Here is a 22,911-nt window from a genome sequence, read left to right as displayed (position 1 = left end):
AGTTTGTGTACTTTGCTGTTTTTATCTTGTTTCTTTTCTTTACCCATCACATTGCTTAAGACAACAGCTATGCACCCATTCAGCTCTCAACTGGTCATATCTTTCGTTTCTGTACTACATGCAATGCTACTCTGTGCAAAATCTAAACAATGAAACCTTTTGTCATTTAATCCCTCCTGCTCTCCACCCTCCCCGCTTAAAATCTATTTTTACTGCTATCTTTACACACCTCTGGCGAAGAGTCATCAATGTAAAACATTACCTGTGTTTAGTGCTACATATATTCTGCATTCTACTTTCAAATCGACCAAGTGCTTAAAGAACTTTGTTTTTATAGATGGTAAACATCAAGGGAGCACTTTCACGGTCATTAGAAAATCCTAAAATGTAACAGCACTGCAAGTGCACCTACACTGCATCAACTGTAACAGGTCAAGAAAGCAGCTCACCACCATCCTTATACGGGCAATTAGAAATGGGATGAAATATTAGTGCAGACAGCAACGCCCACAACCCCAGAATAACTGAGAAAGCAATGCCGACCTTGTTGTAAGCATCCTCCCGACTGTATGTGAACAACACGTCATTTTCTTCATCCTCTAGCTGCCTCTTCTTTTCCTCCTTCAGAGAGTGCAAATGTCCAAACTCCCACACGCGCTTGGCAGTTTTTATACGATCCTGACAGCCAGAAATGACAGCAGTTAACATTTTTTTTTCTCTAACACAAATACACAGTGCTCATTGTGCTTGAAAACAACTTTCAACAACTCTATTTCCAAAAATGTATATTTGACTTGGCATTTCCATTGCTCAGACTTTTAACTTGATGATACCGGCTGCATTAAATGATACAAGTTGCGTTTATTATAACCACAAAAATACAGCTGAAGTGTTCATGCACTGGTTTAGCAAAATTGTTTGAAATCTAGAAGACATGCATGAGTTTGAACACAATATCAAAGTAACTATTTGTAGCTTAGGTTGAGGTTCTGGATGTAGGTTTGCTCGCTGAGCTGGAAGGTTCATTTTCAGACATTTCGTTACCATACTAGGTCACATCTTCAGTGAGCCTCTGGACAAAGCACTGCTGATGTTTCCTGCATTCTATTTATATGTTTGGGTTGGTGATGTCATTTCCTGTTCTATTTCTCAGGGGGTGGTAAATGGGGTCCAAGTCAATGTGTTTGTTGATTGAGTTCCGGTTGGAATGCCATGCTTCTAGGAATTCTCATGCGTGTCTCTGTTTGGCTTGTTCTAGGATTGATGTGTTGTCCCAGTCGAAGGGTGTCTTTCCTGATCTGTATGTAAAGATACTAGTGAGTATCTTTACTAGTGAGGAAGGACACCACTTCGTCTGGGACGACATATCCATCCTAGGACAAGCCAAACGGAGACACGCATGAGAATTCCTAGAAGCATGGCATTCCAACCGGAACTCAATGAACAAACACATTGACTTGGACCCCATTTACCACCCACTGAGAAATAGAACAGGAAATCACATCACCACAGGAAACGACATCACCAACCCAAACATCTAATTAGAAAGCATGAAACATCAGCAATGCTTCATCTGGAGGCTCACTGATGATGCTACCTAGTATGGTGATGAAACATCTGAAAAGGAACCTTCCAGTTCAGCGAGCAAACCTACATCCAAGAACTTATCAACTCACTGATTTTTCTTATGTAGAAAAGCCCAAATAATTCTTCATTATCCAAATCAAACTATAGTCTTTCTGGAAAGAAGCGAGTTGTGAATCAGTACATACGGTCAGTCGAGGGAAGAATAGGTGACTTTGAATCCATGGATGCCAATTATCACCCCTCCCCCAAATGAGAGTTTTTCTCATTTCATATGGGTCTATTAGCAGCTTGTGATAGGGATCAAATCACTGATTAGTCAACAACTCCTTTATCATTGTAGAATACAGCTGCCAGGATGCAAAAGGTGAACTTGATGGACCTTGGCCTTTGATAGTTCCTATGTTCAGAGAAAGGAAACATTCCACAAGTACCCCACCACTTCCCCCACAGCCAAAGTCTGATTCCAGTGCTACAACGGCATTTTTGACTCTGAGGCCTTTAAATTGATCAACTCAACAACCTACTTCAAAATGAAATCAGCCCAAGTCTCAATGGTTATGGCCCTATCCGGAGAACAATTTTTTTTAAAAATGAACCATTTTATTTGCACAGTATTAGGTGCAAACACACTTAGTTTCATAGATAATAGACCCTGAAAAGTGTTCAATATTGTACTTACGTCTGGTAGCCTCTGCTCTGCTGGAGTTATAAATGCCTGTGTGAGCTCCAAATAATTCATTGCATACTTTTCAACTGGTGTAAGCTGTGGAAATGATTATTTAGATTATGATGTTAATTCATCTGGGGCAAAATTGAGAGTTCACAACTGCTAGGTTCACATCTCATATTATTGGGGCTATTTAATCATATCAACATGCTCATATTCAAGTGCCTCTTATTTTAAATTGTGCTCTGTTAAACCAAAGGGAAAAGGAGATTTAACCCAAGCACTTTGAGACTCTGGTACAATAACATCAGTCATAGTCATAGACATGTGCAGCACGGAAACAGACCCTTCGGTCCAACCTGTCCATGCCGACCAAATATCCCAATCCAATCTAGTCCCACCTGCCAGCACCCGGCCCATATCCCTCCAAACCCTTCCTATTCATATACCCATCCAAATGCCTCTTAAATGTTGCAATTGTACCAGCCTCCACCACTTCTTCTGACAGCTCATTCCTTACACACACCACCCTCTGCCCCTTAGTCTTTTATATATCTTTCCCCTCTCACCCTAAACCTATGCCCACTACTTCTGGACTCCCTGACCCCAGGGAAAAGACTTTGCCTATCTACCCTATCCATGCCCCTCAATTTTGTAAACCTTTATAAGGTCACCCCTCACCTCCGACACTCCAGGGAAAACAGCCCCAGCCTGTTCAGCCTCTCCCTGTAGCTCAGATCCTCCAACCTTGGCAACATCCTTGTAAATCTTTTCTGAACCCTTTCAAGTTTCACAACATCTTTCCGATTGGAAGGAGACCAGAATTGCATGCAATATTCCAACAGTGGCCTAACCAATGTCCTGTACAGCCGCAACATGACCTTCCAACTCTTGTTCTCAATACTCTAACCAATAAAGGAAAGCATACCAAACGCCTTCCTCACTATCCTATCTACCTGCGACTCCACTTTCAAGGAGCTATGAACCTGCACTCCAAGGTCTCTTTGTTCAGCAGCACTCCCTAGGACCTTACCATTAAGTGTATAAGTCCTGCTAAGATTTACTTTCCCAAAATACAGCACCTTGCATTTATCTGAATTAAACTCCATCTGCCACTTGTCAGCCCATTGGCCCATCTGGTCAATATCCTGTTGTAACCTGAGGTAACCCTCTTCGCTGTCCACTACACCTCCAATTTTGGTGTCATCTGCAAACTTACTAACTGTACCTCTTATGCTCACATCCAAATCATGTGTCATTTACATAAAAAGTAGAGAATCTAATCTAATCAACATGGACAAAAAGTAGAGGACCCAGCACCGATCCTTGTGGCATTCCACTGGACACAGGCCTCCAGTCTGAAAAACAACCTTCCACCACCACCTTCTGTCTTCTACCTTTGAGATCTAACCTTGCTAATCAGTCTCCCATGGGGAACCATGTTGAACGCCTGACTGAAGTCCATACTGATCAAGTCGACTGCTCTGCCCTCAATCTTCTTTGTTATTTCTTCAAAAAACTCCATCAAGTTTGTGAGACATGATTTCCCGCACACAAAGCCATATTGACTATCCTGAATTAGTCCTTGCCTTTCCAAATACATGTGCATCCTGTCCCTCAGGATTCCATCCAGCAACTTGCCCACCACTGACGTCAGGCTCACTGGTCTATAGTTCCCTGGCTTGTACTTACCACCCTTCTTAAACAGTGGCACCACGTTAGCCAACCTCCAGTCTTCTGGCACCTCACTTGTGACTATTGATGATACAAATATCTTAGCAAGAGGCTCAGCAATCACTTCTCTAGCTTCCCACAGAGTGCTAGGGTACACATAGAGCTGAAAATTCCTTTTAACCAACACAAAGGATAATGCAAGATGGCTTAAACACCAAAGCACATTTTGGAGAGGTCAACCTGCAGAAGGGTGAAAAAGGCAGTGGCATCTTGTGCTGCTCGGTAATGGAGCTACAAAATGCAGATTCATTTAGCAATTTTCTGAATCCAAGTTTCTATAAATATCATCTCAGTCAACAGGTCATAGATTCAGCCCCACTTCACAAGCTTGACCACAGAACCTTGACTGATACTTAACTGCTATACTGTGACAGCCCTTTCATTTAATTAACATATTTAGCAGTGGTCCTCATGGTGTTTTCAGATTAATGTAAAAGGCTAACAACATTATTTGAGGATGATCCCAAAACATTCAGTCCATGAGGAGGAGGAACCGCAAGAATAAAATGTATAGAATACAACCGAAAGAGATAAGAAGCAGGAAGCAGGGATATTCAATGGGCAGATTTAATGATATAGAAGAGAGTTTCAGCTTAAAATCTGAAACATGTACAATTAAGCAATGACGTACAATTAATTGTAAGTTAGAGTGTACAGTAAAAGACTTCTGTTGGTTTTTTTAAAAACACACTTTAAAAGGCAAATCAGAAGCACGAAAGTTAACTACAACACAAAAGCAGCAAAATCATAATAAATACAACGAAATACAAAGGCATTTAGGTGCCATTCAGATGTAAAAATCAGTAAGTGCTGCCCAAATTCAACTTATTCATTCAGGCACGAGGCAATTAATTGAGATAAATTAAAGATCCGATACCAACTTCAAAGGAAGGCAGTAGATAGATTTTTGACTAAAGTAGAGTCAAGAAGTGAAAGGTTTCATTATGGATCCCATTTCAAGGCTTGAAATAGTCATGATCCCTCAGTGAGAACTGTGTTGGCAGGACTTCAACTGTTAGGACTTGGTCAAAGCTCCACAGAGCCACTGCTGCCTAAGAGTTCTCAACCCCACCCGGGGGGAGTCCTAGGTCAGCGAATAGAGTGAAGCTGAAGCCATATTCAGATTATCCATGATCTTACTAAATCTTACTAGGTTTGAGACACTTAAAAGGCTTTACCTCCTCTAAGTCATATGCTCTTATAGAAGGCTCAAACAACTGTTATCATTCAGCTTGATCAAAAACAGTTGTCAAGTCACCATTACGTGGATCAGACTCCTCCAGGAGTAACATCTGGCCATGAGCAGGTATTGGAGGAGTGGATTTCAAAGCTGTTTTTATCTGCTTTTCCTCCTAGCTTAAAGAGATATTCGCATACCCCCACCTATACAAACCCATAGTCACTCTATCACTCCCCTCTCCTTGATCTTCTGCCCAAATTACTTTCCCACAGTTCACCTTCAACTTGATGTTCACATTGCACTCTTTTTGAGTCAAAGTAACAGTTTTGTAAAATAGCAGATGTCACACTGGGACTCGATGGCTAACAAGCCTAGTGAGTGCAGTAAATACTGATCCTAAAATCATGAACTCAATTGTCAGTCTCTCACTTGCTAATTTCAGAGAAAAATTAAGTTACAAATTAGGCATAATTTATCATAGTTAACTTAACTGGTGAGAGTAACAACAATCCCTGCAGGCAAAAAAAAATAATAAAATAATTCTGAGAAGGACATAACAGTAACCATTTGTAGTGAATTTAAGAGGTTGAAGGTGACACTTAAACAATCTTCAAGCAAAACTTGAAGGTTTACATAAACTATTCTCTGGATTTTAATACATGCCATGCGCAATGAAAAACACCTCAAATAAATTTATCTTAGAATATTCTGTTTGTACAGTGACTTTTTTAGCAAACTATATCATTCATCAATGATATCCAAACTGACACTGTTGGGTAGTGACTAAGAGCTTGGTCAGTTTGAAGGCACACTCCAAGAGGAGGAAGACACAGAGGTTTGAAAACAAAACTCCAGAGCTTAAGGTCCAAATGGTTAAAAGCAAGGTAACCATAGGGTGGAAAAATCAGGATGGTAAACACCAGAGATCAGAGGAATGGAGGTAAGGAGGGACAATGTCATACGAAAACAACTGAAGCTTTAATACAGATAAATCCAATTGAGTCAATTTGTCTTTTTGGAATTTAAACAAAAGCTGAGTGAATAGCAATGTCCTAGTGTAATACTCCGATCAAAATCCACTTGCTAACCAATCAGCATGTTTACAGTATAAGTTTTGCATTCTCATGTATGTTCTGGTGAGTGCAAGATGGACAGCTTCAACAGGAATTACAATTTTTTTTACAGTGAGATATTGTTTGTCAGGGAGCAAATGTAGGTCAGTAAGTGAAAGGTTTGTGAATGAACTGACTTGGTGAAAGTAGTGGTACATTCACTGCCAGTAATTCAGGAGGAGAAAGTGAGGACTGCAGATGCTGGAGATCAGAGCTGAAAATGTGTTGCTGGAAAAGCGCAGCAGGTCAGGCAGCATCCAAGGAGCAGGAGAATCGACGTTTCGGGCATAAGCCCTTCTTCAGTAATTCAGAGGCCCAGACAGACACTAGGAGCATGGGTTCAAATTCCACTACAGCAGCTGGTAAAATTTTAATTAAAATGAATAAATCTGGAATTAAAATCACATCTCAGTGATGGTAACCATCAAGCTATTGTCAATTGTTACAAAGCTCCATCTGGCTCACTAATGGCCTTTAGGGAAGGAACTTTTTCACTGTTACCTGACCTAGTCTACGTGACTCCAGATCCATAGCAATGTGGTTGAATCTCAACTGCCAACTAGTAATTTCCATAGCAACAAATGCTGGTCGTTCCACTGATATCCAAATCCAGTGAAACAATACAAAAAAAGGAATACTTTAAGTTGACTTGAAACCAGTAGCGCAAGATATGCTTAACAAAATCATAGCTTTAAACTTGATCTGCAACCTCAAGGTGCTCTGTCAAATCAAAGTGCTCAATGTATTTAAATCCTTCAAAATGACACAACATGACAAATACGTGCAAGGGGAAATTCTGCTGGTCTCTGAGGAAAGCACAATTGGATTAGATCTTTCAAAGAGTCATCACAGGAAAAGTGGGCCAAATGGTGCTGCTCAATGAACACAGATCAAGAAACAGATCTTATAAAAGGAAACAGAGAAAACCAGTCACCTGCTCAACAAGTGCAGCCAATTCATCCAGATACGCAGGTTCTTCAGTGTTGGTACACCGGCGTTGTTCCAAGGAATTTCCAGTACCTTCCCTCAGTTCTGACCTTGCTGTCTGTCCTGATCTAGCGTGATCACCAGTTTCCTGCTCAATGCTGTTCAGAGCCTTCACAAAACAGGAAGTAGAATTGTATTAAAAGGCACATTTTCAATTGAAGAAGACACCATTAAAAAGGCACATATGAATGAGTGCAGTATTCTGTTTAATTGTTTTAGGGTATTACGAACTGGGTAAAATCTGCTGCAAGACATGAAAGCAATATGAACCCATACAGCTTCTCAAGCCTGTCCCATCACTCAATAAGATTACAGGTGAACTTCTATCTCAACTCAATTTCCTGGTCCTATCCCAATTCCCTTGTGCACTCTTACCTGATTAATCTCCCCTCATTTCATCTGCTACAGACACTGTGGTTCAACAGCAAAGGGGAAGATCACTTGGACTCTTAATTCAATGAGGTGATCATACCGTTTATTATGAAGTCTTCAAAAATTGGTCAGTAGTCAGGGATGGAAGGGTGTGACTAAGTGAGGTATGAAAAGGGAGATCAAGAAGGTAGAAGTGAAGCAGCCTTAGATCCTCCATATACCCCACAAGTTTGAGATTCCTGCAGCTTGCATGGACCAAAGGCAGTCAATCAGGCTGCTTTGTTCTGGATGATGTCCAGCTTCTTCACTACTGTCGGGAGCTGTATTCATTTAGGCAATTGAAAATTATTTCAAGACACTCCTGACTTGTGCCTTGTATGTGATGGACAGATTTGTGGGCTGTCAGATGAGGAGTTATTCGCTGCAGTATCCCTAACATTTGAACGGCTCCTATATCTATGGTTGTGGTTGGACCAAGTCAGGTTCTGGTCAATGATAACTCCCAGAATATTGATAATGGAGTATTCAGGGATAATAATGCTTTTGAATGTCAAGGGGAATTTGAGACAATTAGACACTTAGAAAATCTCAATGCAAACAAGCAGATTGATCAAGGTTTTATGGACTGGAAATAATGTGTGACTAATTTGTAGTAACAAGCAACAGTGGGCGGCACAGTGGTTAGCACTGCAGCCTCACAGCACCAGGGTCCCAGGTTAGATTCCAGCCTCGGGTGACTCTCTGTGTGGAGTTTGCACATTCTCCCCATGTCTGGGTGGGTGTCCTCTGGGTGCTCCGGTTTCATCCCACAGTCCAAAGATGTGCAGGTCAGGTGAATTGGCCATGCTAAATTGCCCGTAGTGTTAGGTGCATTAGTCAGAGGGAAACGGGTCTGGGTGGGTTACTCTTCGGAGGGTCGGTGTGGACTGGTTGGGCCGAAGGGCCCATTTCCACACTGTAGGGTATCCAGTCTATTCAACATGGATAAAAAAGGAACCGGTCAGTGTATCGTACTTACATTTTCAGAAAGCATTTGACAAGGTTCATCAGTTGTTGCCTCCTATACCAAAAGCTCTTATTTTGTATTGTAATATAAAAGCATGGATAGAGGATTAGTTAGACAACAAAAAACAGGGCAGGCATGAATGGGTTATTTTCAGGTTGACTGGGATCACTGCTGGGGCCTTAACTGTTTATAAACTACATCAATGTCTTGGATGAAGGCAGTGAAATGGATGGTTGCTAAATTCACTGGTGACAAAAGGATAGGAAGGAAAATAAATTGTGAAAAGTACATATGGAACCTGCAAATGACACATGATGTGAATGGGCAAAAGTTTAACTGACGTAATGTGAGAAAATGTGAACTTCTCACATTGACAGCAAGACTACAAAAGCAATATCTTATTTGAATGGCTAGAGATTGCATAACTCTTGTGGTACAGAGGAATCTGAGTGTCCTGGTACAAAATGTTAGTTTGCAGGTCCAACAAGTGATTAAGAAAGCAAGTGGAATGTTGTTCATTGCAAGGAGAATGGAATGTAAAAATAAGGATCTTTACTACAGTTGCACAAGGCACTAGTGAAACCACACCAGAAGCAACATGAACAGTATTGCTCTCCTTATTAAAGGAAGGACATTATTGCATAAAAGCTGTACAGATAAGGTTCAGTTAATTGATTCCTGGCACAAGAGTGTTATGCAAAAATGAAAGGTTCGGCCTGTATCTGTAAGAGATTAAAAGAATGAGAGGTCATTTATTGCAGCATAATAGGTCTTGAGAAGATGTGACAGGATGATACTGAAAGTATGTTTCCCCTTGTGGGATAGACTAGAACTAGAAGTCACCATCTAACAATATGGGCTTTCCCACCTTATGACTGTGATAAGGAGATATGTTTTCTTGAGACTGAGGAAATTACTTCTTCAGTGAGCTGGAGGTGGGGGGGTCATCGAATATTTTTAAACGCAGAAGTAGACAGTTTATTTACTAACAAGTGAGTCCAAGGTTATCAAGAGAAGGCAGGAATGTGGAGTTGAGGCCACCATTACATCAGTCACAATTTTATCAAATGGTGGAATAAGCTGGAGGAACCAAACACTCTACTCCTGCTTCCTAACTAATATTCCTGTATGGACACTGTACCCACACTCCTGCCAGTTACACCCTCCTGTAAATGCTGTACATGGAACACATTTTATAGTTTAACAGTATGAAAATCAGTACATCACTTTTCTCCACTGCAGATTGACATTGTACTTATAATGCAAGAACAGATCATTCGACCCAACTAGTTTGTACTAGAAATAATACCACACTCCAATTTATCTAACATCTTCCCATTCCTTTTTTTAAAACTAATAATGCAAAATTTTGCATTCTGTCCTGTATCAAATGGTCCCCTGACCCACAAGCACAAATCAGTTTCTGAAAACTATTTTAAAACTATGAATCAGATTCTTTTTTCAACAAACTTTACTTAAATATTTTCCATTTGCATTTTTTAGTGCTTGGTTATTTGAAATAATAGGTCAAAGGGAAGAAAAGTTGAATAATTGCTCTAAACACCTCCAATGTCTATTTGGGAGGGGTGAGGGTTTTGGTAAAGAATCAATTATTCTCAACATGTGACAACAGCAACACCTTGTGGTCAAAGTCTTAACAGCAATCAAGGTTTGTTCAATATATTGTTGCAGTTGCATGACTGTGTAATCGTTTGCTATAAACTGTGTCTTTGATCCTGCTCCACAGCTGGCTGATGAAGTAGCATCACTTCGAAAGTAGTGCTTTCAAATAAACTTGTTGAACCATAAACTGGCGTTGTGTGATTTTTAACTTCATCTATATCACAACAACTTGCGTATCTTCAAAACAGTACAATGTCTTAAGGCACCTCAGGGGAATGGCAGCAAACGCCAAGCACATAGATAGACAGAAGAGGTAATATATCACTCACCACTGAAACACTGGATAATAACTTCACTATAAGCTTGACTGCTGGATTTATTTTCTCACAAATGTAAGATAGCCAGGCTTTAGCATGTATCAAACATTTTACAGAGGTGTCATGAGAAGGTACTAACAAACCATCCCTGCTACCTCCTAAGGAAGGGAGAACCTTCAACCATATCAAAACTACTAAGAAAACATTCAGGGGCAGGTTTCCCAGGGAAGGAACATTTATGTACAAAAACTGACAATATAAAACATGGAGCGATTTTGCAAACAGTTGCGTTTGTTTTGAATTTGAAGGAAGTTGTAGACTTCCAAATAAGATCAACAGCAAGCATCAAACTAATAAGCTTGCTCTAAAATTAAATTAGATTGGCATGATGTTGCCTCTCACCTATGATGGGTGATTGCACGTGTATGTATCATGATTTAGTTATACCTCTGCCAATGGTGTTATAATCACCATACCCAGCCTGCAGGGGGGGGGAAAAAAGAGGCTTGCGGGTGACAGCATTTACAACATGACATGTTTACAGTGGCAGAGGCAGAGGCAGAGGCAGAGGCAATCTCCATAATAAGGATCAAAGAATCATTTAATACAGTACAGAATGGGCGGCACGATGGCACAGTGGTCAGCACTGCTGCCGCACAGCGCCAGAGACTCGGATTCAATTCTCGCCTCAGGCGACTGTCTGTGTGGAGTTTGCACGTTCTCCCAGTGTCTGCGTGGGTTTCCTCAGGGTGCTCCGGTTTCCTCCCATAGTCCAAAGATGTGCAGGTTAGGTGAATTGGCCATGCTACATTGCCCGTAGTGTTAGGTAAGGGGTAAATGTAGGGGTATGGGTGAGCCGCCGCTTTGGCGGGTCAGTGTGGACTTGTTGGGCCGAAGGGCCTGTTTCCACACTATAAGTAATCTAAGAGTGTATAATTTTAACATGGGGGATGGAATTATACTTGCACAGCTTGGTCCAGCTAAACACATAGAAACAGCATCACTGGAAGAGGAAAATCATTTACCCTCAACATTGGCTGGTGGACAAACTATTTCCAAGACTTTTTAAAAGCTCCTGTACAACTTAGGAGATGAACAAGACACAGAACAGATTGTAACAGTACATCAGTTACAAAGCTAACAATTAAAAAGGGTTTGAATACCTCCAGGAAGGGCTTGGTCTCTTTTGGTGAGATCTGGTTTGCTAAAGATGGCACCTGAGACAGCACAACAAATTCCTCAGTCTTTAACTTTGACGCAGTCTCTCCCATAAAAGCAGGAATTTCAAACAAGTCACGGACTGTTTGCTGCAACAAAATGTCAAACAGAGTTTGTACTGATCATAACAAGTTCAGGTAATGCTGAATGTTAGCTGGAAAATGAACAATTATAAAAGAAGCAATCCTAACGTCATTGAAAATAATCAGCACATGCAGTTTAAGCCTGCCACCTAAACTTCCAAGATTGCAATAAACATTTTATACAGTCACAATCTGAACACACAGATGTCATTTCTTCAGCCCTCAGCCAGTTTTAATAAAGGTTAGATCAGTTGCAATTAGGTAATACTTACACACAGGAACAGACCATTTGTCCAAACTAATTTGTTTGTTCTTTATTCTTCAGATATGGGTGCCACTGGTGACGAGGATCAGTAGCCCATTCTAACTACCAATGAATGGAGTGGCTTGCTCAGCCATTTCAGAGGGCAGTTAAGAGTCAACTATGTTGCTATGGGTCTAGATTCATAGGTAGGCCAGACTGGGTAAGGATGGCAGATTGCGTTGCGTATAGGACATGAGTGAACCAGATGTGGTTTTAGAACAAACCATTGTTCTATATATTCCCTCTAATTTCTCCTGTTATCACATAGACCTCTAAGGTCAGCATGTGGTAATAAAGGAGACATTGGAAGTGAATGCGTAGACACATAAATCAGCACGCAGGACTCCATGTGGACACGTTGTCTACAGCGAACATTGGCTGTCATGGCCACTATTATTGATGGCTGACTTTTTCGTCCAGGTTTATTGTTTGAACTTGAACCCCAATGTGGTAGGATTTGAATCCATTTCCCATACCATTAGTCGAGGTCAAATTGTTCTGTCATCAGACTCAGAACATTAACTGTTTCTCTCTCCAGATGCTGCTGGGTTTCTCCACAACTTTGTTTTTATTGCAGATCTTTAGCATAGTATCCCTACAGTGTAGAAGCAGGTCGTTTGGCCCAACAAGTCCACATCAACCCTCCGAAAAGTAACCCAGCCAGTCCCATTCCCCTTTCCCTATGACTCCACATTTACGCTAACTAAAGCATCTAAGCTAGACATCAGTGAATACTATGGAAAATTTAGTATGGCCAATTCACCTAACCTTTGGAGTGTGGGAGGAAAGCAGAGCACCCAGAGGAAACCCACGCAGACACAGGGAGAACATGCAAACTCCAAAAAGCATTCGCAGTATTTTGCTTTTAACTTGGTCTCTGTATTACTAGTCGAGTGAGATTACAGCTATGCCATCTGCCCCTGCTGGTATTTATGCTCCACGTCAGCAGCCTCCTACCCTTTTTCATCAAATCATGTTGATGTGCTCCCTTCATAGCAACATCCAAGACAGATATCAATGAAACAAACTATTGCCATACGTGTAAAAGGGACAACAGCACAATCACTGTTTGGTTTAGGCAGCCATCACTTTGAGTCAGTGATAACACGCTCACCTCAGGTCAGAAGGTTCTGGGTGCAATCTCCAATTGAGACCAGGGTACACTCATAACACTCCAGTGCAGTACTGGGAGAGTTCTATATGATTGGAGGTGCATTCTCCTGGAAGAAATATCAAAAAGAAAAGGGCCTATCTGTCCTCCCACGTGAATGCAGAGCACAAGTTCGTGATTGCCAAGGGGATCAAAGGTTACAGTGAGAAAGCAGGAAAATGGGGTTGAAAAACTAATCAGCCATGATTGAATGATGACGCAGACTCGAGGGTCCAAATGGCCTGATTTTTGCTCCTACGTCTTATGGCCTATTACACATGGCACTGTATGGAAGAGAAGTTGACATGCAGCTCTTGGTGTTATGGTCAATATTTATCCCCTGCTGAACATCATTCAGAATATCATGGGATCCTGCTGTGCGTAAATGGATTGCTATGCTCCTCTGCACAGTAACTGGGTAAAATTCAGTAGTAGTTTTTCAGTAGTAGTAGTAGGGACTTCGGATACCCTGAGATTGTGACAGGAGAACTGCATTCAACGTTTGTGAGAAGATTTGTAGCTCGGGTGCTCGTTGTTGTGGTTCTGTTCGCTGAGCTGGGAATTTGTGTTGCAAACGTTTCGTCCCCTGTCTAGGTGACATCCTCAGTGCTTGGGAGCCTCCTGTGAGGCGCTTCTGTGATGTTTCCTCTGGCATTTATAGTGGTTTGTACCTGCCGCTTCCAGTTGTCAGTTCCAGCTGTCCGCTGCAGTGCCCGGTATAATGGGTCCAGATCGATGTGTTTGTTGATAGAATCTGTGGATAAGTGCCATGCTTCTAGGAATTCCCTGGCTGTTCTTGGTTTGGCTTGCCCTATAATAGTAGTGTTGTCCCAGTCGAATTCATGTTGCTTGTCATCTGCGTGTGTGGCTACTAAGGATAGCTGGCCCTGTCTAGTTGGTGTTCATGAATACGGATCGTTAGCTGTCTTCCTGTTTGTCCTATGTAGTGTTTTGTGCAGTCCTTGCATGGGATTTTGTACACTACATTGGTTTTGCTCATGCTGGGTATCGGGTCCTTCATTCTGGTGAGTTGTTGTCTGAGCGTGGCTGTTGGTTTGTGTGCTGTTATGAGTCCTAGTGGTCGCAGTAGTCTGGCTGTCAGTTCGGAAATGCTCCTGATGTATGGTAGTGTGGCTCGTCCTTTGGGATGCGGCATGTCCTCGTTCCGTTGTCTTTCCCTTAGGCATCTGTTGATGAAATTGCGAGGGTATCCGTTTTTGACGAATACATCATATAGTTGTTCTTCTTCCTGTTTTTGCAGAGGAATGTTGCTGAAAGGCCACTGCATTACATTCAGCTCCAATGCACATCCACAACATGACCTCAGAAAAAATCAACTTATTTGGTTCTCTGAGGGGAAGGGCACATTTAGATTCTTTTGTTGTCTAGCACAAAGTTTTGCCAGCCTCAAATGTGAGGAATCTCTGTTTTTAAGCTAAATGCCAAGGGAAGGGCCTAACCAAAGCAAAATTTTCTGCACAAGGGGATGAATCACATGTTTTGTTTTGCACATTAGAGGGATAAGAACAGGTTGTTATGATGAGTCTTCAGCTTGAACTTATTCAAGAAAAGCATGCAAAACAGAAAGAAATTCTAGATAAATAATTCAAAGCACAAAAAATATCTTTTGAAAAAATGTCAAACAATGCAAAATGTACTCCCACTTAGTTCACCCCAAGTTGTTCACTTTTCCCAGGACTGTTTTTCCTTAAAATAACAGGAAATGTTCAGACTTCCCAAGTCACTCTGTAACAGCAAATGTATCACAGATAAGTAATACCTGCTGCAAGTATGCTGTGCAATAGTTGCTCCCATGTGAAGCCACGTCTCTGATCATGTTCTTTGTACCATTTTTGAGAAGTTTCTCTTCGATGGAGTTGCCGATAACCAGTCTGCAGTGGAGACAGAGACAGGAAAGTGGGTCAGAGACTCCAAATTGAAAATTTACAAAGCATCTGGTTACAAAGGTTAAACTGAACCTCACAAAATCTGAAGGCAGGAAACTCAAATAAAAAAGATAATCGCGCTCAGGTTATGGGCATTGCTGGCAAGGCTGGATTAATTGCGTATCTCAAGATGCCCTGAACTTGATGGGCTGGTTCACCACACAACATCACTCATCTGGTGTGGGACTTGAGTCCTACACAGGCTACACGAGATACTGGAAAGCCCAAGTTCCTGAAAAGCAGAACTAAACAGGAGAAGAATTTCTCCCAATCCATAAACAACAAAATTCAACTGAATTCTAAACTGCCTGTATTATTCTAACTGTGGACCATAATGTTGGCTTTATATACTGTAGATTCACTACTGTAATTTGACTGTTATGCATTACACTTCTTGTGATAAAACTCAATATTTCCTTTTTCAGATAAAATTCAAAATCTATTTTTAAGTTGTCTTCTCTGTATGAGGTGCTGCTATTAATAGCACCTAAACTCAAATCTCTGCCAACCTCAATTTTTCCACATCACAAAATTGCCAAAGTAATACATTTTTAATACCAAAATGTATTTGCTGACACTGGACTCCACTGGTCACATTGTTAGCAGTTTTGGCACCTTAATCAACATTCTCTGAAGTTTCCTACAGTTCTCAGAATTAAACCAGCAATAGCAAAATTCATCAGTTGCAAAGTGTGCTGTAAAAGCCACTATATAAACCTTAGCCACAAAAACAGAAAAAGCTGAAGAAACCTAGCAGGTCTGGCAGCAACTGTGGAGAATGACCGCTCTTCAGAATCAAAATGGACTCAAAATGTTAATTCTGCTTTCTAATTAAAAGTAATTAATTTAGCCATAAGGGGATTCATACACAAGATACTGTACAAATGCAGGCTCTTTTTGTAACACTACAATAATTACATGCATTTTAATAATTAATGTTTAGCTTGTTTTTTAAGAAGCCCTTCATACTTTTAACACAAAGTCAGCATAATACTGTACAGTTTCACTCTGCCGAAAAGTTCTCCTTTTGAAATAAATTGAAATTTTAAAAAATCCCCAGTTTTTAGCTTGGGCTAAAAGGTGGCGTGTAACACTCGTGCCACACTAATGTCAGGCAATGATCATCTCCACCTCCAATCTAACCACCATTCTCAACATTCAACGGCATTACCATCACTCATTTGCCCATTAGCAACATCCTGGGGTTACTACTGGCCATAAAGTCTACTGGACGAAGTATACAAATACAGTCACTACAAGAGCGAGCCAGAGGCTAGGAATACTGTGGCAAGTAACTCATTTTCTGACTCCCCAAATCCAGTCCACCATCAACAGGCACAAGTCAGTAATGTGATGGAACACTTCCATTGACTAGATGAGTGCAACTCCAAGACTCAAGGAACGTGATACCACCCAGGACAAAGCAGCCTACTTGACTGGCTGAAATAACCAGAAATATTTAGTCACTCCACGAGTGACATTCAGGAGCAGCCGTGTGTACTATCTATAAGATGCCCTGCAGAAATTCACCAAGTCCCCTTGACAGCACCTTCCAAACTTAGTAACACTTCCATTTAGAAGGACAAGGGCAAAAAAATATGGGACACCTACCACCTGCAAGTTCCCCTCCAAGCCACTCATCATTCAGACTTGGAAAGATGTCAACACTCCTTCACTGTCACTGGGTCAAAATCCTAGAACTCCCTTAACAACACTGTGGGTCTACCTACAGCACATGGACTGTAGCAGTTCAAGAAAACAACTCACCACCACCACATTCTCAAGAGCAACTAGGGACAGGCAGTAACTGATGACACCAACGTTCCATGAGTGAATAATTGTTTGTTTAAAAAATAAAGCTAATAAGTTATTAGAGTTTTTAGATTACCTACACTGTGGTAACAGGCCCTTTGGCCGAACAAGTCCACACCAACCCTTCGAAGAGTAACCCACCCAGACCCATTTTTCCCTCTGACTAACGCAACTAACACTGAGCAATTTAGCATGGCCAATTTACCTGACCTGCACATCTTTGGATCATGGGAGGAAACCGGAGCACCCGGAGGAAACCCGTGCAGACACAGGGAGAATGTGACAGTCGCCTGACATTGGAATTGAACCTGGGACCCTGGTGCTGTGAGGTAGCAGTGCTAACCACTGAGCCACCGTGCCAAGTTATTAGACATGATTTGGAGATGCCGGTGTTGGACTGGGGTGTACAAAGTTAAAAATCACACAACACCAGGTTATAGTCCCACAGGTTTATTTGGAAGCACTAACTTTTGGAGCACTGAACCACCTGATGAAGGAGCAGTGCTATGAAAGCTAGTGCATCCAAATAAACCTGTTGGACTATAATCTGGTGTTGAGAGATTTTTAACTAGTTATTTAGATTTTGTATTGTTGATCGTATCCAGAATACGAACAGATACATGATCTGGCTGTTTGATATTCTTTTATAATATGAAGAACAGGACTTCTTCTAATAGTGGCAAACTCCTGGGATACTTGTTATTAGAAGAACGCAACCATTGAATTTTAGCCCTGCAAAGAACCTTGGGATATCTTACTTTGCTTACCAGGCTACATAAATCTAAGCTGTTGCCAGCTTCTGGACATTTTAGAAAACAATTGTTCTGATCAATCTAGTGCAAGCTCCAAACATAATGAGTGCAGTGACATAATGTATATTACTTGGTGATTCCAGATTACTATCCATCTTAACTGCTCGCTGAAATGGCCACGGAAACCACTCAGTCAAGTGCATTTAGGGGTTAGAAGCAAAATGTTGACCTTGCCAGCAATGTCCACACATAAATAAAGGAGAAAACAAAAATCACAATACTAAAAGAATATAGACCACCCCAATAGTCAGCAGGAAATTGAGACACAAATTTATAAAGGAGATCTCAGTTATCTGTAAGAATAAGACGGAGATTATGGTAGGAGATTCTAACTTTCCAAACATAGACTGGGACTGCCATAGTGTTAAGGGTTTAGATGGAAAGGAATTTATTAAATGTGCACAAGAAAATTTTCTGATTCAGTATGTGGATGTACCTACTAGAGAAGGGTCAAAACTTGACCTACTCTTGGGAAATAATGCAAGGCAGGTGACTGAGAGGTGTCAGTGGGGGAGCACTTTGGGGCCAGCAACCATAATTCTATTAATTTTAAAATAATGATGGAAAAGGATAGATAGGATCTAAAAGTTAAAAGTTCTAAATTGAAGGAAGACATTAGAAAAGAACTTTCAAATGTTGACTGGGGGCAGATGTTTGCAGGTAAAACAATGGCTGGAAAATGGGAAGCCTTCAGAAATAAGATAAGGAGAGCCAGAGACAGTATATTCCTGTTAGGGTGAAAGGAAAGGCTGGTAGGTATAGGGAATGTTGGATGACTACAGAAATTGAGGGTTTGGTCAAGAAAAAGGAAGGAAGCATATGTCAGGTATAAATAGGAGAAAACAAGTGAATTCTTAGAAGAGTATAAACACAGTAGGAGTATACTAAAGAGGGAAATCAGGAGGGCAAAAAGGGGACATGAGATAGTTTTGGCAAATAGAAATTAAGGAGAATCCAAAGGGATTTTAAAGACAAAAGGGTAACTAGGGAAGGAATAGGACCCCTCATAGACCAGCAAGACAGGCTGTGTGGAACCGGAGATGTGGGAAGATACTAAACAAGTATTTTGCATCAGTGTTTTTACGGTGGGAAAGGACATGGAATAAATGGAATGTGGGTAAATAGATGGTGATATATTGAAAAGTGCCCATATTACAAAGGTGGTGGTGCTGGGATGTCTCAAACTACATAAAAGTGGATAAATCAGCAGGACCTGATCAGGCGTACCCTAGAACACTGTAGGAAGCTAGTGAAGTGTTTGCTGGGCTCCTTGCTGAGAGATTTGGATCATCAATAGTTACCCGTGAGGTGCTAGAAGACTGGAGGTTGGCTAATCTGGTGCCACTATTTAAGAAGGGTGATAAGGAAAAGAGAGGGAACTATAGACCGGTGAGCCTGACCTCAGTGGTGGGCAAGTTGTTGGAAGGAATCCTGAGGAACAGGATGTACATGTATTTGGAAAGGCAAGGAATGATTAGGGATGGTCAACATGGCTTTGTGCGTGGGAAATCATGGCTCATGAACTTGATTGAGTTTTTGAAGTAGTAATGAAGAGGATTGATGAGGGCAGAGCGATGGACGTGATCTATATGGACTTCACTAAGGCGTTTGACAAGGTTCCCCATGGGAGACTGGCTAGCAAGGTTAGATATCATGGGATAAAAGGAAGAACTATTCATTTGGATACGGAACTGGCTCGAAGGTGGAAGACAGAGCGGCAATGCTTTTCAGACTGCAGGCCTGTGACCAGTGGAGTGCCACAAGGATCGGTGCTGGGTCCACTGCTTTTCATCATTTATATGAACGATTTGGGTGCGAACATAGGAAGTAATAGTTAGCAAAGTTATAGATGGCACCAAAATTGGAAATGTACTTGACAGTGAAGAAGGTTACCTCAGATTACAATGGGAACTTAATCAAATAGACTGATGGACCAAGGACTGGCAGAAGTTTAATTTAGATAAATGAGAGGTGCTGCATTTTGGAAAGGCAAATCAGAGCCGGACTTATACATTTAATAGTAAGAACCTGGAAAATGTTGTTGAACAGAGACCTTGTAGTGCAGGTTCATAGTTCCTTAAAAGTTGAGTCTTGGGTACGTAGGATAGTGAAGTAGGTGTTTATTATGCTTTCCTTTATTGGTCAGAGCATTGAGTACAGGAATTGGGAGGTCATTTTACGGCTGTACAGACAACGGTTAGGCCACTTTTGGACTATCGCATGCAATTCTGGTCTCCTTCCTATCTGAAGATGTTGTGAACCTTGAAAGGGTTCAGAAAAGATTTACAAGGATGTTGTCAGGGTTGGAGAATTTGAGCTATAGGGAGAGCCTGAATAGGCAGGGCTTTTCCCTGGAGCATTGGAGGCTGAGGGGTGACCTTATAGAAATTTATAAGATCATGAGGGGTGTAGATAGGGCATGGATATCTTTTCCTGGGTTAGGTAACTCCAGAATTAGACAGCAGTGGTTTAGGGTGAGAGGGGAAAGAATTAAGAGAGACCTAAGGGGCAACTTTTTTTTTATGCAAAAGGTGGTGCATGTATGAAATGTACTGCCAGAGGAAGTGGAGAAGGCTGGTACAATTACAGCTATTAAAAGGCTGTGTATATGAGTAGGAAGGGTTTGGAGGGATATGGGTCAAGTGTTGGCAAGTGGGACTAGATTAATTTAGGATATCTCGTCAGCATGCACAAGTTGGACCAAAGGGTCTGTTCCCATGCTGTACAATCCATGACTGAGCAGTATTTTCATACAATACCTGTAGATATGGATATCTTTACACTTTCCAATTCTATCACACCATTCCTGGACTTGTGAATCCAAGGTTGGGTTCAAGTCACTGTCATAGACTATAACAGTGTCAGCATCAACCAGATTGACACCTGTAGCACCACCACGGGTGGAAAGGATGGCACAAAAAATGCGCTTATCTGTATTAAAAAGTTTCATCAGCACCTAGAAAAGGGAAATTTCACAAAGATTAGACTGCATCACTTTCCTTCACATACATACCGACTGACTGACTGATTCAGATTAAAAAGAAAACCAGAATTTGTAATTTGGTGCTGTCAGTTTACAAATTTCTACATTTTCAAACAAATGGATAGAAAATCAACAAGTACATGGCTGAGCGAGTGCTACAAAAGTTAAGCTCCTGTTACTGAGGATCGTGAAGTTGTGCTCCCTGCAGGGGTGAGCTGGTCTTAAACATCACTTTTTACCTTTCATTTTAATAGACTGTACATTTCTAAAAAATGTATTTGCTCTTAGAAAGTAGATAACAATAACAATACATCATTTACTGCCCAATCCCCAAATGCAAGGGTAATAAGAGTAGGCTGCACTGTCTGGGTTGAAGTAATATATTTAACAGCTAGCCATGGAGAGGAAAGTTTAATTCCCTATACTCAAAGATCAACCAGTTGGCCTTTTCTCTAAAAATGTCACAAACCAACAGAAATTTTATTTGGTGTCAGCCAACTAATGATCAGCTTCTTGGAAATCAAATTGTCATGATGAAATTTGAGCTTGCAACCTCGAAGTGGGCAGTTCTGTGCCACAACCACTATGCTATTGCACTGTTTGTTGTAAGACATTGCTGATTTCTGTCATTATTTACGCTGCTAAAAGGAGTGAGGGGTTTCTGGATCAAACTGGTGTCAGCCTGTTCTAAAGGCCCCAGAGAATATCACATTAATTCCCACTGGGGAGGGAAAAAAGGCTTTTTAATCTACCCCCAGGACAATGACAGTGCACAATACGGCTTTCACTGTGCCTGCAGTAAGGATGGGGGTGTCTGCATCAGATGCAGAAGAGAAAAATCATGCAACACAAGCCACTAAACATGAACTACAGGAGCGAGTATTAGAAATTGAAATTTCAAGGATTTACATATACAAACTGTATACACAAACAGGTATTTAATACAAAGAAGTAGTTATTAAAATAATGTACCTGTCGCTGATTAAGATGAACATTACTATCAATTCTCACAAAAGCAAAACTGTGATAATCCAGGAAACTCTCCAGAATGTCCAGCATTTGAACCATTTGTGTGAATATCAATACCCGGCGCCTTTCCGATTTCAATTTATGGAGCAGAACAGCCAGTGCTTCCAATTTTCCTAAGTAAAGATTAATCACATTGATAGCTTAACCAAGCAATTGTTCTCACTGCAATCTGACAACTGACTTCCTCAACTAGACCAAAGAAACAGAACGGAAACAAGGGGGATATTTTAAAACCTCCCCAACTCAGCCAAAACTAGGCATGAGGTAGACACAAATGAGCGAGAGACCTGCCACAGGCTTCCTACCATTGAGGACTCTGCTACTACTATGACATTGGACCGAGTAGAAATTTAACTGGGGATTTCGTAGTCAGCCAACTGCAGTCCTGATCATCAGGACAAGACAACCTTTAGGTAAGTTTAGAGGGGGAGCAGTGTCCCTCAAGATGCAACAGCAGGCCTCCTTTTATCCCTGAATATTATTGATCCTGCCCCGATTGTACCTCTAGATACTGCCTCCTAAAAGCCAAGATTTCTGAGCTGCTATAGTTTAATTGCTCCACAATTGACAACCATGAATTGAACTTTTCAGGCCCCAGGTAGGACCTAATCCTTTCCTGCCACTATGTAAAGCCTTTTTTGACAAAGTTTTTAATTCCCCGTCCTAAACACCCCTTATATGGCAAAAATATTTTTTATTGATAAAGATCCCGTTATATACTGTAGGATGTTTTACTATGTGAAGATATTTAAATAGAGGTTTCAACTGGATATTGACCAGCAAGATGTCAATGAGTGAAGGCCATTAAAAACTGATTGAGTTGCCCACTGCTGCTGGCTGACTGCTTGTTAAATTACTCTGCTACCAAGGATTTAAAAAATCAGCCAAGTCCTCCACACCCCGAAATTTAGCTTTTCACCCAACTCTGTCAATAGGTTGGACATTTAATACAAAACAAAATATAAGTGTGCAGAACAGCATGAAACAAC

The 22,911-nt window shown here is 41.1% G+C and overlaps 1 protein-coding gene and 1 non-coding gene across 11 annotated transcripts in view; both read right to left on the bottom strand.

The window, feature by feature from the left end:
- ep400 (E1A binding protein p400) overlaps positions 1-22,911 on the bottom strand; it is a 146,125-nt gene that overhangs the window by 45,163 nt on the left and 78,051 nt on the right. For all 10 annotated transcript variants that reach the window (XM_072587693.1, XM_072587691.1, XM_072587694.1 and 7 more), the window contains 7 exons: positions 21,866-22,035; positions 20,670-20,866; positions 15,121-15,232; positions 11,749-11,892; positions 7,215-7,376; positions 2,267-2,350; positions 544-678 (listed from right to left, as the gene is read on the bottom strand). In XM_072587693.1, coding sequence (XP_072443794.1) covers positions 544-678; positions 2,267-2,350; positions 7,215-7,376; positions 11,749-11,892; positions 15,121-15,232; positions 20,670-20,866; positions 21,866-22,035 — 1,004 coding nt within the window. The remainder of the gene's footprint in view (positions 1-543; positions 679-2,266; positions 2,351-7,214; positions 7,377-11,748; positions 11,893-15,120; positions 15,233-20,669; positions 20,867-21,865; positions 22,036-22,911) is intronic.
- LOC140488252 (small nucleolar RNA SNORA49) lies at positions 21,567-21,706 on the bottom strand. Its single transcript, XR_011963045.1, has one exon. It is a non-coding gene; the product is annotated as a small nucleolar RNA SNORA49 (small nucleolar RNA).

The sequence above is a fragment of the Chiloscyllium punctatum genome, chromosome 17 (genome assembly GCF_047496795.1).
Source record: "Chiloscyllium punctatum isolate Juve2018m chromosome 17, sChiPun1.3, whole genome shotgun sequence".
NCBI classification, from domain to species: Eukaryota; Metazoa; Chordata; class Chondrichthyes; order Orectolobiformes; family Hemiscylliidae; genus Chiloscyllium; species Chiloscyllium punctatum.
This window is presented reverse-complemented; position numbering and strand designations above follow the sequence as displayed.